The 19,096-nt window shown below is 38.0% G+C and overlaps 1 protein-coding gene across 6 annotated transcripts in view; it reads left to right on the forward strand.

Annotated features, from left to right (window-relative positions):
• Positions 1 to 19,096, forward strand: part of ICA1L (islet cell autoantigen 1 like) — a 55,583-nt gene that overhangs the window by 18,864 nt on the left and 17,623 nt on the right. For 5 of the 6 annotated variants that reach the window (XM_065930806.1, XM_065930801.1, XM_065930802.1 and 2 more), the window contains exons 2-9: positions 704 to 872; positions 3,215 to 3,287; positions 7,189 to 7,312; positions 8,480 to 8,678; positions 11,079 to 11,204; positions 12,582 to 12,680; positions 13,875 to 13,960; positions 15,820 to 15,863. In XM_065930806.1, coding sequence (XP_065786878.1) covers positions 711 to 872; positions 3,215 to 3,287; positions 7,189 to 7,312; positions 8,480 to 8,678; positions 11,079 to 11,204; positions 12,582 to 12,680; positions 13,875 to 13,960; positions 15,820 to 15,863 — 913 coding nt within the window. In that variant the 5' untranslated portion in view covers positions 704 to 710. Of the gene's footprint in view, positions 1 to 689; positions 873 to 3,214; positions 3,288 to 7,188; positions 7,313 to 8,479; positions 8,679 to 11,078; positions 11,205 to 12,581; positions 12,681 to 13,874; positions 13,961 to 15,819; positions 15,864 to 19,096 lie in introns of all 6 variants that reach the window. The other variant, XM_065930807.1, reaches the window with a different exon arrangement.

Here is a 19,096-nt window from a genome sequence, read left to right on the forward strand (position 1 = left end):
TTATTTCTTTTTTTTTTTTACATTTCATTAAGGAACACTTCATATTTGCATTGCCTAAATGTAGCCATGTTAGCCGCATTACAAACAATTACTTAGACATTAATTTTTAAGTTTACAAATGGTTATAGGTTTCACCTCTGTTTCTTTTAGATGTCTCCCTTATACTTAAGATTTATATTTTTGTTAATTTATTGGATGCTAAAATATTCCTTTAAGTGACTTTTAAAGAAGACTATATATCTGAATCTTTGCATAGCTGAGGATATATAATAAATATGTTTTCTTCTGAAATAGCAGTTAATCCATCGGAAGTTTTCCCGAGGAAATAATAGCAGGATGCAGGGATGTGTGTATAAGTTCACTTGCCAGTATTTTTACAAAAGCAAAAATTAGAAACTAAGAAGTGTCTGCAAGTAAACACTTGGTTAAACAAAAAATTATTTCCAGTCATTATTGGGAAATCATAACAGTTGATCATATTGTTACCTAATTACTGTGTCATTAATCTCTCTGCCTGTTATTTATGCAAGTTATAATTAAAGTATAAATTTAGACCGTACACAGTAAATGTCAGCATGTTTAGCTGTTAGCATTAACACTCTGTTTAGTTTCTGTTGCAGTTTTTCAACTAAATATTGGCTGAATAGATACTTATTATTGAAAATACGTTTAAAGAAATTTAATTTTAGTCTGTTTCTTGTAGTCACTCCATGGATTTTTTTGGGCAGCACAGACCAGAAGATAACCAGTCAGTAGTTAGTAGAATGCAGAAGAAATACTGGAAAACCAAACAGGTCTTCATCAAAGCAACCGGAAAGAAGGAGGATGAGCATGTGGTGGCGTCTGATGCTGAACTGGATGCTAAACTTGAGGTAAGTTCTTACAAGGATTCCGAGTACCGAATATAACTTGTTACTATTTGGGACTACTAGGGGGACTGTGAGAAGCCTTCACACTGAAGAGCTGACCTGGATACATGCAGAATTTGATAATAGAATAGTTGTATCCATTTGTCGATCAGATCTTCTGGATAAGCAAGCCATAGTTCTCACGAATCGTGCGTTGGCAGAGCTGGAGTTCATATTAGGTAAATCATGAGCTAGATAATTTCTCTGGCACTAGTGTAATACTTTCTGTGCTATGTAAGTGAATTAATTATGTTCCTAACTGGGACCATATACTCATTATGTATCGTGTCATTAGTATTTTGTACTACTTTTAGGTGAAGTCTGTACCTCACTGACATAGTGATAATTAGAGATTAACTGAAATAGTGAGTGAGGATTTTACAAGTTGAAATTTTTGTTTCTCTTATTAAGGATGGAGTTAATTGAAGTATGTCATAATGTATTTTTGGCTGTTTTTTATTTTAAATAAAAGGAATAATTACATGAAACAACTTTAAACCTATATGTGTCTTATACTTTTAAGTAATCAAGCTAATTAGAAGAAAGGTCTCATGTATATTAATGCAGTCTGAATTTAATGAAGATTTGCTTCTTCCATGTGTATATCCTAATATAGGTAACCTTTTACAAACATTTCTAGCCAGGGGCTCTGTTATGCCTGAAATATAATGATTTGTTGGGATTCTTAAAAATATAGGTCTAATAAAATAGGTCTTAATTTACTAAGTAATTTTTTCTATAAAAATAAACTTTGATCACTGCCATAACAAATATGAAAATAAAAATTGTTTCTATTTAACCAGATTTTACCATTTGTGTTAAAAAGTATTCTCCTTAGGACTGCGTGACAAATTGTGAAAAAAAAAATGAAGGAACTTTATTATAAGTAGTATGTTTAAGCACTAAGGGAACTCTTCACTGCCCCTGCATATGTTCCCACAGAAGTAGATTTTTTGTGTGTTGTTTCACATTGATAGGTAATCTGTGGGTGACATTTTATGTTCAGTGTTATTTTTGTCCATTAGAGAATTATTTGGAATCAGCCAGGAACTTTCTCCCACAATTGTATTATCTTTTTTAAGAATGAGAAATATTTTCAAGTATACATACGCATCAAGTATGTACTTAGATTATCATGTTGTACACTTTAAATATATTACAATTTTATACCTCACTAAAACAGAAAAATATTTTTGTTGTGAAAATGAAAAGCAATAGTATATATATCTTTCAAGGACCCATGGGGAAGAAAATCAACCGTAATTGCTTCATCGTAGTGTTAATGGAACTATCATTTTTTTATTCTTTTCTAATCTCCTTCCACGTGGATTTAAGCAGCTTTGACTTCCCTGCTGGCTCAGGTGGTAAAGCATCTTCCTGTGATGCAGGAGACCCAGGTTGGATCCCTGGGTTGGGAAGATCCCCTGGAGAAGGAAATGGCAACCCCACTCCAGTATTCTTGCCTGGAGAATTCCACGGACTGTATAGTCCATGGGGTTGCAGCGTCAGACACGACTGAGCAACTTTCACTTTCACTTTCTCTGGTGGCTCAGTCAGTAAAGAATCCGCCTACAGTGCGAGAGACCCGGGTTCCACCCCTGGGTCGAGAAGACCCCCTGGAGGAGGGCATGGCAACCCACTCCAGTATTCTTGCCTGGAGAATCCATGCACAGAGGAGCCTGGCGGGCTGTGGTCCACAGGGTCACAAAGAGGTGGACACGACTGAGCAACTAAGTCTGAAATGGGAGTCTATTAGATATTTTATTCTTTTGTTAGCTATTGGCAGCAGTGGTAATGAAGAGATTAATATTCATGGAAAATTCTAAACAAAAATAATCTGAAAGTAATTTATTTTTGTTGTTATAACACATTGTTTAATTTTTATGGTAAATTCATTGACCTATTTTGCTTAGACCAATATTGGAGAAAAGCCAGACTCTGAGTTATTTAATATTTTCTAAAACTATCTATACTCTTTTCGTCTGTGGTAGATGGTATTTAATGTACATCTTAAAAATTAGAGTTATCTTTTTGCTGTTTAGATAGTTTGGAGCTGAGGGGAGGACAAACTCCACAGTCATAAATTTTTATTAGCCTCCATGTATTTATCATCATTTTTTCCAGCTCTAATGGGAGGAAGCTAAATGTGCTTTCTACATCTGAAATAAAACCAAAACTGAAGTATATCACAGCCAAGGAAAATAGACAATACCTATAAGAAAATGTTTTGCTTTTGAAGTGTTTTTTTATATTTTGTATTTGTTTATGGTTCTTTAAATTGTCCTAATAAAATTTATATTTCAAAGGTTTTTCACTCCATTCAAGAGACATGTACTGAACTTCTGAAGATAGTTGAGAAATATCAGCTAAGACTCAATGGTATGAAATCATAGATATCTATCCACCAACAATTCCTGCTTAAAATAAATATTCATTTGCATTTTTGAAGATGAAAGATTTAATGTAAAAATAGTAATTTACTGAACTATTTTGGGATCGTTTCTTATGACAAAAATGAATATTTAAGTGATCTGTGAAATCCCCTAGCATGCTCAATTCATCAAATCCTCTGACACAGATTGATTTTGCCGAGTTTAGTTTTCCTTCCCAGAGTCTTAAGTGGATTTTTTCCCGTCATTTAAAAGCTCTCTTTCTCAACCCCTACTTGCTCTAGCAGTTCCCCTTCATTTCTCTGCTGCTTTCACAGGAAATTTTGACATAATTATCTGTACACACACTCTCTATTCCTTCTCCTCCTCCTCCTCTTCTACTCACCCCGGTCAGGTTTTCATCCCCATCACTCCACCAAATCGCTCTTGTCATAGTCATAAAGAACTTAATTCTGGACCAATTCTCAGTCGCTGTCACATTATTTAACACAGTTGATTATTCCCTCTTCCTTGAGACACTCTACTCTCTTCACTTGGCTTCCAGATACCAACATTCTTGGATTTCTTCTTAATGGTCATTCCTTCTCAGTATCCTGGGACTGCTGGAATCTCTTCTTTTCTTCACCTCATTTGGTTAGAACTCAATCTTTGAGTCTCTCCTCCTGCCTTATCTGCATACCTAATCCTCCTTAGGTATTTGGTCAAGTGTCATCTTATTAATGAGTCCTTCTCTGACTCCCATATCTGAAATGAAACATACCCCTCTTTCTCATCAATTTCTGTCTACTTAACAATAGCACTTAACGGTATTCAACATTCTGTACATTTTATCTATTGTTTTTCTTACTACCGCTAGAATATGCTCTCCTTAAGGATAGAAATCTGTGTGTTTATTTCTGTATCTCCTAGCCTCGAAACATTGTCTAGCATATAGTCCATATGCAGTGCATATTTGCTCAATGAATGATTTCTTTGTGCAGCAATGTAAATTAGTCTCAAAAGTTTATAATCAAAGTTCATATATTGTCCCAGGAAGGCAAGAAATCCATTATAGCATGGTAATTTTTTTAGTGCCTGCCATGTGTAAAACTATGTATTATTCCCCAGAAAACAGTTGGAGAAACAACTTTCTGTAATAAGAGACAAAGAGTAGTATGTAATTGAATTCAGGATTGTGATGCAGACATGCCTCTGAATTCTCTTGGAGTGAAAAATAACTGTATTAGAGAGATTGGTAAAGGCAGCTACTTAGATGGGAACGGAAGTAAAACTCAAAGAGTTTGTAGAAGAATATGTGGGGAAAAAAGGAAGTTGGAGTCAAGGGGATAAAGTTGAAGGATGAGAACAGTCTGCATGACAGAAGAGTTTGTAGTGGAGAATAATAGGGTGATATACAAGCAAAGGAAGGTTCCAGTCGGATTGCTAAGAACCTTAAATATTTTACCAAGCAGTAAAATGGACCAAGGGAGTCATTGAATCAGCAGTCATTGGACCAAGGGAGTTCTGTGATAGAAATGGAAATGTAAAGAAACACTGACCAGTTTGTACATCCTGCATTTTGTCCTGCAATCACCAGATCATTTAGCATGCTGGAGGAGCATTTCAGGGAAGCCTGAAGACAGGGAAGCCTGGTGTGCTAAAGTTCGTGGGGTCACAAAGAGTCAGACACGACTGAGTGACTGAACAACAATAAAGAGAAAGTATATGATAAAATCTATATACGTACATCTCTTTATCCTGAAATGTTCCAGTTCAGTTCAGTCACTCAGTTGTGTCCTACTCTTTGCGACCTCATGGACTACAGCACACCAGGCTTCCCTGTCCTTCACCATCTCTCAGAGCTTGCTGAAACTCACGTGCATTGAGTCAGTGATGCCATCCAAACATTTCATACTCTGTCATCCCCTTCTCCTGCCTTCAATCTTTCCCAGCATCAGGGTCTTTTTTACTGAGTCAGTTCTTCGCATCAGGTGGCCAAAGTACTGGGGCTTCAGCATCAGTCTTTCCAATGAATATTCAAAACTGATTTCCTTTACGATGGACTGGTTTGATCTCCTTGTAGTCCAAGGGACTCTCAAGAATCTTCTCCAACACCACAGTCAAAAGCATCAATCCTTTGGCGCTCAGCCTTCTTTATGATCCAACTCTCACATCCATACATGACTACTGGAAAAACCATAGCTTTGACTAGACAGATCTTTGTTAGCAAAGTAATATCTCTGCTTTTTAATATGCTTTCTAGGTTTGTCATAGCTTTCTCTTTAGTATTGTATATAACTGTGTGATTTCTTGAAGACTATCTGGTTAATAGATCTTCTGTTGAGACTAACGTCAGACAATTCATAGATTCTTCCAGCACTGTGAACCTTTATGAGAATCTCTTGACTGGGGCAGGACACATAGGAGTAGGGTCTCGGTGGGTTTTGGCCTCAGGTCTCAACACCAAATCAGAGCAGACACAGCTTCATCTCCTTCCCTTTCTGCAGTGATAAGGATGAGGCTCAATTATGGTTAATGTTCAGTTGATATTTGATAAGGAGGTAGTCCATGTTCTGTGAGCCTTTTCTGGATCATCATCTACAAATTAATATTTTTTTCTAGTAGTTTTCATTGAGGTATATTTTATGAAGTTCTGATTCAGAGGAAATGTGTAACCGGTACATCTGTGAAGTAATCAGAATATTAACAAGATTTATCTGATTCAGTCCACTCTTGATTAGGCAAACTGTTCATAAAACAGCACATTTTTTTTCAAAGACGAGACTACAGAATGTGTAGTCTTTCCCAAAAACCTCCCAAAAACCTCTGTGCCCTCCTGGGGGCTTCCTTGTAGGCCCTACCGGTGGGAGGACTAGTGAGGGGGCAGCTAGCAAGTGAGAAGGCCCGAGTTCCCCTGCTGCTTCAGAGGGACTAACGGGGCTTCCCTTTCAGTTTGTAGCTTCAGTTTTTCCATCAGTAAACTAGAGTGAAATGAGGCCTGACATTTGTCCTGTTTTTCCCTTTAAGCTCACAGTTTGGACACTTTATGGGCTCCCCTCACTTGTTGATTTTACTGTGATGAAAAGTCATCTTCCACTAGATCAGTACTTCTAAAACTTGGTGGTGAAGGGTCATCGTTTCACTTTCCATCTGTTAGCTGACACTTTTGAAAATACAATAAAAATTTTTAGAAAAACCAAATTAAAGAAGACATGCACAAATAAAAGCATACTTTTTGGTGATTAGAGTCAACAGATATAAGACAGTCCAACAGGTAAAAAGCTTCTTAATGGTTTCTTACTTTGAGTGTTTGTCACAAGCTGCTAGCAAATGACCCACAGACTAGACCATTGGACTATCCTGGCACTGGTCCACGGACCACACTTGGAGTAGTATTGCACTAAAAGTGACAACTTTTAGGGTTTTAGCAGCAAAATTGTGGGACCATTGTGAATCTGTGATACTGAGCATAGAAGATGAAGCCAGGATGGGAGACAAGAATAAAAACAGGAAACCGAATACTTTATCAGTGCCAATGATCCTAATATGCATCTCTGCACATTTGAAAATGTGTCATCTGAGGTTTTGTTTTATCATTTTGGATTTTTTTTTTTTTTTTGACTAAAGATCAGTCTCTCCCAAAGTGAGGTCTGTGGAGTCACTGATCAAAACCATCTGGAATTCTTGTTTTAAAAAAAAGAAAAGAAGGCAGATCCTCAGACCTGTAAAATCAGTGTCTCTGGAAACAAGAGCCCAGGAATTTACATTGTAAAAACAAGTCTCTCTGCTCCTGCCCCTGAGTAATTGTCAAGCATAGAGAATTATTGCTGTGAGAATGTTAGTTGTATCTGTGTGTGTTTTAAACAAATGATGAAATGAAACAATGAACTATACTGTAATTTTTCCCCTAGTTATATCGGAGGAAGAAAACGAACTAGGGCTCTTTTTAAAGTTCCAAGCAGAACGGGATACAACGCAGGCTGGCAAAATGATGGATGCCACTGGGAAGGCACTCTGTTCTTCAGCCAAGCAAAGGTTTATCATGGTTTTGCATCATCTTTAACTTTATAGTCAGTATGACAGTTTTGATGTATGTAGCTAAATTTGAATATTTGTAAAGGTTTCTCTTGTTTCCAGTGGAAGGTTAAAAGAGAAGAATTGTATATTGCAGTATATGATTGTTTTGATGCCTAACTCTTACTTATTTTGTACTTAAAATCACTACTTAAAATTTTATATTCATAGGTTGCTTAATTCCTGGAAATAGCCTTTAGGCCTGTTTTTAAATTTCTTAAGTGCATTAGTGAAATAGAGGCACACAATGGCTAAAGCTTAAATATGTGTATATATATATTTTTTGACTTTTTGGATACTGTACCATCTATGAGTACATTGGAATTTATCTTTTTAAGCAGAGGAAATATTTTCTTCTTAATTATATACTTTACATGTATTATTTTATAACTTTTTAGCATAAAGATACTTGTTACAGAGAATCCCCTGCAATTACTAAATTCAGCCAACATATTTCCTTTTTCTAGAGAAAAATAAAAACAGGCTTTATCAGACCTGTAAATGGCGTTGCATAACTTAAGTGGCTTTATGCTGAAACACCACATTAGTGCAAAAGTCCATCTGTAAGGGGATGACCCGAGAGACACGAAATATAAGTCCCTCCATTCACTAAGTCAGAGTCAGACGCAGACAGAGAAACTGGGTTTGACTTATGTTTCTTAAATCCATTTTTTTTTCTTGTTCTCATCCTCAGATGCTATGGATTTTGTCCTCATTAACTCATCTAGCATTTTATCTACTTTTCTAACACCCAGATTTTCCTTCAATTTTTCAAAAAACCCCATCTTTCTGCTTATAGGAATATGCTTTATAAATATAGGATCTCATTTACTCTTGAAATTCTTTTCTAAATGGCAGATTTACTTGGCAGATCATTTATGCATGGTAAACATCCCAAAATGTTGCAAAAATGATGTATTTCCTAAAATAAGAAAAAGGAGAAATATTAACATACCTTTGTTAACAATTCAAAGTTAGCTGTATGATCCTTATTGCTTTCTAATTTTCTTAGGCATCTTAATAATTTCCCGTTTATAGACTCATCTTGAGAGCAAATGCTGCTTTATGGTTGTCTTTAGTTTGCTTGTGGGATGTGCATTCCTCTGATTTTTACCTCTCTGTCACTAGATTGGCTCTGTACACTCCCCTGTCTCGACTTCAGCAAGAAGTAGCAACATTCAGCCAAAGGGCAGTATCTGATACCTTGACGACAATTAATCGGATGGAGCAGGCACGCACAGAATACAGAGGAGCCCTGCTGTGGATGAAAGACGTATCCCAAGAACTGGACCCAGACACCTTAAAACAAATGGAAAAGTTCCGAAAAGTATGAAAATACATCCTTTTTATTTATTTTCTGGAACCTCTGCAGAATAACTTAATCAAGAGCATAAAATATCAGACTAGTTTTGGAAAATGTGTTATATTACAAATTCTTAAGTTGCTTGGAAATCGCCAGTTGAAGTAAATACAAAAGGTTGTCACACACTTTTTTTTTCCCTCCTACCATTTGGCATAATAGATATAACTGCCTTTCAAATATTGTTTACCCCCCGGGATTTTAGGAGTGGTTTGCAGGAGGAAAATCATTCATTAAGTAGGGAAAGTACTTGAGTAAAAACTCATGTAAAATGATTATTAATTATAAGTGAAGATTACCAAATTTTTCATTCTGCCGCAATACATAAGTTTGACCACAAACTTTTAAAGCAACTGTATGTGTGAACATGTTAGTTCAGTCAGTTCAGTCACTCAGTCGTGTCCAACTCTTTGCGACCCCATGGACTGCAGCACACCAGGCTTCCCTGTCCATCACCAACTCCTGTAGCCTACTCAAACTCATGTCTATCACGTCAGTGATGCCATCCAACCATCTCATCCTCTGTCATCCCCTTCTGCTTCCACCTTCAATCTTCACTGTTTCCATTGTTTCCCCATCTATTTGCCATGAAGTGATGGGACTGGATGCCATGATCTTAGTTTTCTGAATGTTGAGCTTTAAGCCAACTTTTTCACTCTCCTCTTTAACTTTCATCAAATGGCTCTTTAGTTCTTCTTCGCTTTCTGCCATAAGGGTGGTGTCATCTGTTTATCTGAGGTTCTTGATTATTTTTCCCGGCAATCTTGATTCCAGCTTGTGCTTCATCCAGCCTGGCATTTCATATGATGTACTCTGCATATAAGTTAAATAAGCTAAATAATCTACTCATTATAAATTGTATCCCCTGAATTTACCATACATGAATAGTAAAATTCACTCACTCTGGGACTTCCCTGGTAGTCCAGGGGCTAAGTCTCCATGCTCTCGATGCAAGGGGCCTGGGTTCCGTCCCTGGTCAGGGAACTAGAGCCCACATGCCGCTACTAAGAGCTTGCATGCTGCATGCCTGAACTAAAAGATCACTCATGCCATGACTAAGACCTGGTGCAGCCAAATAAATATTTTTTAAAAATGTACTCCATTTTATAAATATTTAAAGTAGCTGTAATAAAAATTCATACTTATATTTAATATAGATGGACTCTTTCTACTAACTGTTACAAGTGCTTTGCCTCATTGATTTCTCCAAGAGACGTGGGCAGTAGGTGGACACGTGGCCTCAGGCAACCTGTCATTCTGTCCCCTTTGTAATCCTTGACAGATGCGATCCCAGGGAGCGCTGCACAGCACTGTGAGCGTACTGGTGTCACTGAATTGTAGAGCTTTAAATGGTTAAGTGCACGTTATGTGAATTTCACTTCAATTAAACAAACAAAGAGTAGGACCCACACCTCCCATCTAGACCCAAACAGTCCTGCACACTCCGTTCCCTGGGCCCTATGCATCCACATCTCATACTTACTGTCTGAGCTTCAGGAAGGAATATGCTCTTCCCCATTCCTTCCCTTTCTGCAGACACCCCCTCTTATGTAGAACTTGTCTTTCCTTTTCCCTGTGTCTAGCAGGCTCTCCTCGGGGTCTTAGCATGATCCACTCTTCCTGTCCCAGTTCAGACATCATGCATTGAGCTCACCAATGGCTTTGCTGACCGTCTTACCAAAAGTTGTCGCTCAGTTCTGTTTCATGCATATGCTATTTTTGTGACTTGAGATCATCTTACATATTTATTTACTTCCTTTTTTTCCTGTGCCCCCTCACTCGGGGATGGTGGCGAAGAACATTGTTCACCACAGTATCGCCGTTCCTTGAGCAGTGCCTGGCACATAGCATATACCTTTTAAGTATTTGTTGAATGAATGAATGAGTACATTTAAAATTGAGTATTCACATGACTTACTGACAAATGACTCACCTTATGTGTTAGAAATATAAGCCTGTATTTAAGTTCATAAATACAACTGTATGATTCAGAACTATTAACGCTTTACAACACTTTAACTGTGCCCCCTTTCCATTTATTCTTCTACTCTTTCTTAGCTAAATATTATCTATCAGTAGTTTTGGATGTTTCTTTTTACTTGGAATCTGTTTTTTCTTCTTAGCTATATACTTTTTTTTCTGTCTTTCATCGCATAGTTTCTCGGCATAAAGATACCTGGTGGAAAGAATCTCCCACAGTTACCAAAAATAGCCAAAATCTTTTCAATGAATCATGAAATACTAATTCAGGGAAGGAGAATCTTCTTTGTTACAATTTCATGTGTCTGAAAACATGTATCATGAACCTGTGTGGTACATTTATTTCTATATTAGAAGTATTAATAAGTTACATTTTTGTGGTTGCAGGTACAGATTCAAGTGAGAAATAGCAAAACTTCTTTTGACAAGTTAAAGATGGATGTTTGTCAGAAAGTGGATTTACTTGGAGCTAGTCGCTGCAATATGTTGTCTCACTCACTCGCTACCTACCAGGTACCCACCTCCAGCATGTCCTTGCAGTAAAACGATGAGTGGTGAGATTCCTTTTTAAAAGTTGTCTAAAGGGTGCAAAAAAATGGTAGAATTTATCAGATTCCTTTGATTTTGTTAAACTTGACTTACTAAGGTTATGACATTCAGAATCATAGAATACTAGACTGGAAAAGACCTTAGCGATTACCTACTCCCATGACTTCACGTTATTCCCTTTGATGTCCTAGAAAGGAGAGACAGACAGGCATTTAGGAGCTTGAGAGGAGTCAGGATTCAAGGCCTCTTAGCCCGGTTCATTCAGAGATGCTCCACTTCGAACTAGTTCTACACACAATTTCATTTGAAGCAGAGATGCTGTGACCCAAAAGTTTAACACTTTTCTATCATTGGTGGATGAGGAAAGTGAAAATTAAATGAGACTTAAAGGAAATGGTAGTATTGGGCTTAAAAACTTAGGTTTTCTAAGTCTTAGGTTCAGTTCTGCCAAATCCCCATTCCATCCCACTGTAATCTCAGAAGTTTCATTTGTGTTTACTTTATTCCAAGTCACACATAAATAGCATACAATAAGTAAGTTAGATATTAACAGGTAACAGTTACTGATTTTTATCAGTCAGTGGCAAAATAGAATAAACTTTTGCATAGGAGAATAGTAATAAACTAAAGGAGTTGGCATTCAATACTGCTTTTAAGGAATCTACCTAATTCAGTTCAATTCTGTGGAATTTAAGAATCAAGACAAATGACACTTGAGAATCAAAGTACGTGGTAATCTGTGTAGCATCCGCCGGAAACTCAGCAGCTGTTAGCCCAGCTCTCCTTTGTCCTTCCCACTCACCCCCTCACTTTGAACAGGAGCCTTGAAGCAGCCAGGAAAATGTTCAATTACTTGAGTTAACTTGATAACACATTTTTTTTGACAAGTCTTTCTTGAACCCTAAATGAAAGTCCAAATTTAGTGGTACAAATTATTTCACTCCAATTAATAAAGGTTTGTACAGGCTTACCAGCATAAAAGTTTACACGTATAGCTCTGATGCAAATATGATATTTTGGTGCTTTGACCATTTTCCTCCTGGACTCCTCGGAAGGCGTTCTACTCTGCCAGCTTCACTCTCTTGGCTGCAGTTCCTCGCTGGCTGGCTCGGGTGTGCGTCAGTACTGTATGCACACGGGCGACGTTTCACGCAGACACAGTGCCGGTCCTGGGCAGAGGTACTGTCTACAGAGCTTCCTGGTTCCCCAGACCTGGAAGTGGATTGTAGACCCTGCTTCTTGTTATTTGACAACAACTATTTGTCTATGACAGTGAGGAAAAGCAGCCCTGAAAAGAGGAGAGAAAGCAGGACTGTAGTGTCACCTTTTCTTTCTCTGCAGAGAACACTGCTTGGATTCTGGGAGAAAACAGCTCGAATGATGTCCCAGATCCACGGGCCCTGTACAGGCCTTCATCCATACGACTTTGTAGCTCTCGAGGTACCTTCCTTTCGGTGCTCTTTTCTTAGATACATGACACTTCATCTGGATGATAACTTTGAGACTGCTTTTTGCTAAGCCTAATTTCAAAATTACAAAACACTGGGAATCATTTTTCTATTCTCTTTCAGCCAGTCATTTTTATGAAGTTCCCAGATTCCAAATGCTGCCGGCAGCACTAGACACATACATGGGCACACTACTGGCGGGCTCATGATGTTAGTAGATTGGGGGAGAGGGGAATAACAGAAAAAGTGAAAGGAAAATGAAAATGCAAAAAGAGAAGGTAGTGGAAAGAGGAACAGGTGATGGAAAGCGGTCGTGTGTTTTCAAATATGACCACATTACCTACCTCACAATTTAGGAGTTAGTCTTGTTGCTTTCCTTTTACAGTTATGTCACAGATGTGATCCATGGTACCATTATGCCAGTTTTGGCCATTATGTGTGTGTGATTGCTGCTGAGGCCTACCGAGTTAGATCAGCTCTTTCCATAACACCTACATGTAAAACATACTCTTCCTGTCAACTTTCTGTGTGCGTGGCTTATCCAGCTGAGATGCACCGTGTTAATCATCTCTTCCGTTCTAGTCGGCTACGTTTCAGTTCCTTTGAACTAATCATTCTGCTTTATTTTCAGTAGAGCTTGAAAATGTTAAGTTTGCCTAAGCTGGATGTGATGTTTGTGATGGGTTCATATACTATAACCGTATGTTACTGGGGCTTGGTGTAGATTTTTAAGTCAGGTCCTGACATAGCATCTTCCAATCTGATAGATTTGGGGGTTGTTGTTGTTGTTGTATGTGTGTTTTGGCTTTTTACTTTTCTATGTTAATGTTTTACTGGATAACGTACTGTGTATTTAGGCAACTTTCATATCCAATTTCAGCTCAGACTTGAAGTTGAAAATCTTTAGCGTGACAGTGCTGGCTAGCAGCAGAGTGAGGTCCTCTGTGGCGTATCTTGGAGCGGTGGGCCCTGTGACGAGTCCGCAGTGTATGTCGTGGCCACGGGCAGCCGGGATACAAAGGACACAGGGCTCGGGTCAGATTATATCAGCACACGTCTCCCACTCTTCACTGCAGAGCTCTTCCTGTTTTATATTGTTCTTTAGAATTTTCATTCTCATTTTTGTTTGCACAAAGAGAGAAGAAGATTCCTTCCACCTACTTAACACTAAATTTCTTATGCTTAGCAACTACAAGACTCTCCAGTGACGCTGACTGAAGACCACAGGGAGGGACGAATAGAAGACAGTTCTCTCCCTGAAAACCTCAGTAGGTAAGCAGACAGAAGTTACAGACCGTGCTGGGAAGTTCTGGATACCATTGTATTGTGTATTTGGAAAGAGTTGTTTCTTCTCTGGCTTACCAAATACTGAATACTTCTATGTCATTTTTCCAGTTAACGTTAGACATTTGCTCTGAAACTTACCCCCTCACCCCAGTTTTGGCATGGCAGTCAAAGTTGGTGATAGGAATATAGAACAATTGGGTGATAACCCCAAATTATTTAGTGTAGTAGACTGGATCTTGGACTCAGAGCCTGTCTCTAGTGAGTCCCAGAAGGGACAGCTTGAAAAATAAAGAGATAGGTGTTGGTGGCTATGAGATGGAAGCTGGTGACAGTTTATCTCCAAGACAACACCGAGGGGACTGGGATTGGTTCCTAGAGATGGAGGCCCTTCTGTACTCATCCTTCATGTCGCCTGTTTCCCGTTAGTTACATTGTTACCTTCGTTTTCCTTGCAGACCCACCACTTGTCATTCTAACTAGATTGCACTGAGTGTAATGGTGAGCCCAGAAATAGGCCCAAACAATGACAACACTGTAGTGTTGAGTGAAAGGTGATCTGAAATACAGGCATTTCACCTTTTTCTCTAGGGGGATCTCCAAACAAATTTTTCTTTTTTACCACCTTGGATATATAGATGTTTTAGAATATAGATTAAGTAATCAAATGTATAGATATAAATTAAATGTATTAACTTAGTTACATATATTGAGACTTTAAATTGTACATTGTTTATTAATTTAGTAACTGTATTTGTTATCACATTTTATGAAAGTTTTATTCAGAATCTTCTCCTGCATCTTCAGCATTATGAAAGCTACCTTTCAAGTTAACTAACAGGTTCCATAGTACTTCACCCTCTCTTCTGTCCAAAATGTTTAAAACACAATCTATGTATACCATCATTGAAAATTTCATTCCATATCAAACTATTTGTTCTGTAGGTTTATTTCTGTGGTATTTGCAAATAAATACTATGTTGCTTTCAAGTGTCTTTAAAGGCTTGTTTTTAAAAAATGCAGCACTAGAGTTGTGAGTTTATACCACAAGAATAATGAAAAATGGTTCTCGGGACTTTTCTGGCGATCCAGTGGCTAAGACTCTGTGCTTCCAATGCAGGTTGCGTGAGTTCCATCCCCGGTCTGGGAACTGAGATCCCACATGCTGCTCGGTACAGCCAAAAAAAAAAGGATAAAACTTTCTTTATCTCGTTTTTTTACATTATTATACCAAATGGATGATAACACTTTCCAAAATTAGTTTTGGTCGAGAATCTTTTAGCCAAATGTGCCTTATTTTGTAAACATCAAATTCTTGTTCAAAATAGAGTACTGCATTTTTCCTACAGTTCATTCCCTGTAGTTCCAAAGTACTCTCTTTTTTTATCTCTTTTTTAAAATTTTTAATGTTTTAAATAGTAAGTCTTTGTTGGTCTTCTGTTTTAAATACAGCAGTGTGTATGTGTCAACCCCAACCTCCCAATACTTTACTTGCCAAGAATTCTTGAGCAAAAACCTTTTAATGCTTGGAAACTAAACTCCCTACTAGATGGCTTTGCTGACAGATGCTCTGTGTGTGTGTGTTTCACACAGCGCTCAGCACGCTGGACGAGGTACCTGGTGCTTCAGTCAGCACTCAGTATGTGTGTATTTAAAGAATAAGGGTGAAAGGTTACCTTTACAGTCTATGTAGCTCTAGAAAAGATTTGTCTCCCATTTTAGGAGATCTGCCAGACAACTGCCTCCTCAGTTAAAAAAACTCTTTTAAGCCATACAGGACTGTTTGTAGAGTATGAGTTCCCAATGTATTTTAACCAAAATGTTTCCATTTTTCTGTTTTACCTTAGGTTAGTTTTGTCAGATGAGGAAGTGAACTTGGGAAGTGAACCAGGTAAGATGGTAGATTCATTAAAATGTGAAATGATCACATACAAATGTGAAAACAGCTTGTTGCAGCCTTTTCAGAGAGATTGTATTAATATTCATTTAATTAAAATATTTTAAGTCGCTTTATGTACAAACACTTCTAAGTTCTCATTTCCCCTCAGCTTTATCGAGTTGTAATTGACATGTAACACTGTAAGTTTAAGGTGTATAATTGGGTGATTTGGTACTTGTATGTATTGCAAAACGATTTTCACCATTAGACTAGTTAACACATCCATCACCTCACATAGTTACTATATTTAATTTGGGATGTGGTGCTGGGCTCGGAGGCTCCCCAGGGTCACTTTTAGGGCATCCCGGTCAGGTGGGCCAAGGCCCATGCTCCCCTCTTGTGGGGGACTGCTCACCTGCTTCCCTGCCTGGGCAGGGGGTAGGATTTGCTCTGCAGCCGCCCAGGGCCTCTGTCCAGGCTTCCTACTCAGGTGGAGCTGGAGGCTGTGCTTGGCAACGAGTTAGCTTTCAGGCAATCATAATTAGAGTGTCCAGTTATCTTCTTTAGGGAATTATGGCCTTCTTTAAGACAGTTGCTTTTAGAGTAGATATTCATTTCACAGGGCAGTATGATTGTTTCAAAATTATTCTCATATTTAAATTTGTTATTTTTAAATAAATATAAATTATATGTATAATCAATGTATATATGAATTACTGTAACTTTGGAAACAGAAAAATCTGGATTCGAAGGCTAACTTTTTTAAAAAAATGAGTCATTTATGCCTTTTTCATATTTCTCTTCTGAAAAATGACTCATACACTCCTACCTGACAGGAGGCTAGATATATTTATAAACTATGTAGCACATAGTAGGTGTCCAATATTTTTTAAGCATACACATAAATACAGACCATACTGATAAAAGAAACTAAGAACTATATATATAGTTCTTATATATATATATATGAGTCATGAACTCATATATCTTACATACCATCAAACATATGTTCCAAATGTTATCTGATTGTGCATACATAATCCTGTAGCAAATTAGAGAATATTTTTTAATATTGTTGTAGTTTCAGCATCCACTTATAGTATTATTTTATCTTTTATAGCCTGCTGTATCAGTAGTTATGTCCTCTTTTTGTTGAAGTATCGTTGATGTAATATTATATGTTATAGATATACAGCAGAGTGATCACACCATTTAAAGGTTATGCTCCATTTATAGATATTGTTGGCTATATTCCCTGTGTTATACTACTATATAATATCCTTCTAGCTTGTTTTATACATAACAGCTTGTGTCTTTTAGTCTCCTCTCCCTAAGTGGCCCTTCCCTCTTCCTTTTCCCCATTGGTAGCCACTACTTTGTTTTCTATATCTGTGAGTCTGTTTCCTTTTCGTTACATTCACTAGTCTATTCTGTTTTGCAGAGTCCACATATGAATTATATGCAGCATTTGTTTTTTTCTGTCTGACTTATTTCACTTAGTATAATGCCACTCAAGTCCATCCATATGGCAAAAATAAACTCAAAATTATTAAAAACATAAATGTAAGGCTAGAAATCATGAAACTCCTAGAAAACCTATGTAGAACACTCTTTGACATAAATAGCAAAATTTTCCTTTGGATCTTTCTCCTAAATCAAAGGAGATAAAAGCAAAAATAAGTGGGACCTAATTAAATTTAAAAGTTTTTGCACACACAGCAAAGGAAACCATTAACAAAATCAAAAGACAACCTGTGGAATGGGACAAAAATTGGCAAATGAAATGAACTATGAGAAATTATTATCCAAAATATATAAACAGCTCATACAACTCAAGATCAAAAAGACAACCTGATTAAAAAATGGGCAGACGACCTGAACATACATCTTTCCAAAGAAGACATACAGATAGATGGCCAACTGGAACATGAAAATATGTTCAACATCATTAATCATCAGAGAAATGCAAATTAAAACTATAATGAGGGACTTCCCTGGTGATCCAGTGTCTAAGACTTTGAGCTCCCAATGCAGGGGGCATGGTTTCAATACTGGGTCAGGGAACTATATCCCACATGCAACAACTAAAGATTCCATGTGCTGCAGTGAAGATTGACAATCCTGTGTGTACCAGCTAAGGCCTTGAAACAGTCAAATAACTGTTTAAAAATAAATAAAACTATAATGAGATATCATCTCACACCTGTCAGAATGGCTGTCACAAGTTCAGTTCAATTCAGTCGCTCAGTCATGCCCGACTCTTTGCAACCCCATGAACTGCAGCATGCCAGGCCTCCCTGTCCATCACCAACTCCTGGAGTTTACCCAAACCCATGTCCATTGAGTCGGTGATGCCATCCAACCATCTCATCCTCTGTTGTCCCCTTCTTCTCCTGCCCCAAATCCCTCCTAGCATCAGGGTCTTTTCCAATGAGTCAGCTCTTCACATCAGGTGGCCAAAGGATTGGAGTTTCAGCTTCAGCATCAGTCCTTTCAATGAACACCCAGGACTGATCTCCTTTAGGATGGACTGGTTGGATCTCCTTGCAGTCCAAAGGACTCTCAAGAGTCTTCTCCACCACCACAGTTCAAAAGCATCAATTCTTCGGCGCTCAGCTTTCTTCACTGTCCAACTCTCACATCCATACATGACCACTGGGAAAAACCATAGCCTTGACTAGACAGACCTTTGTTGACAAAGTAATGTCTCTGCTTTTCAATATGCTGTCTAGGTCGCTGATAACTTTCCTTCCAAGGAGTAAGCATCTTTTAATTTCATGGCTGCAATCACCATCTGCAGTGATTTTGGAGCCCAGAAAAATAAAGTCAGCCACTGTTTCCACTGTTTTCCCATCTATTTGCCATGACGTGATGGGACCGGATGCCATGATCTTAGTTTTCTGAATGTTGAGTTTTAAGCCAACTTTTTCACTCTCCTCTTTAACTTTCATCAAGGGGCTCTTTAGTTCCTCTTCACTTTCTGCCATAAGGGTGGTGTCATCTGTATATCTGAGGTTATTGATATTTCTCCCGGCAATCTTGATTCCAGCTTGTGCTTCCTCCAGCCCAGCGTTTCTCATGATGTACTCTGCATATAAGTTAAATAAGCAGGGTGACAATATACAGCCTTGACCTACTCCTTTTCGTATTTGGAATCAGTCTATTGTTCCATGTCCAGTTCTAACTGTTGCTTCCCGACCTGCATATAGGTTTCTCTCTTGAGGCCAGGTGGTCTGGTATTCCCA

Source organism: Muntiacus reevesi, chromosome 3, assembly GCF_963930625.1.
Source record: "Muntiacus reevesi chromosome 3, mMunRee1.1, whole genome shotgun sequence".
NCBI classification, from domain to species: Eukaryota; Metazoa; Chordata; class Mammalia; order Artiodactyla; family Cervidae; genus Muntiacus; species Muntiacus reevesi.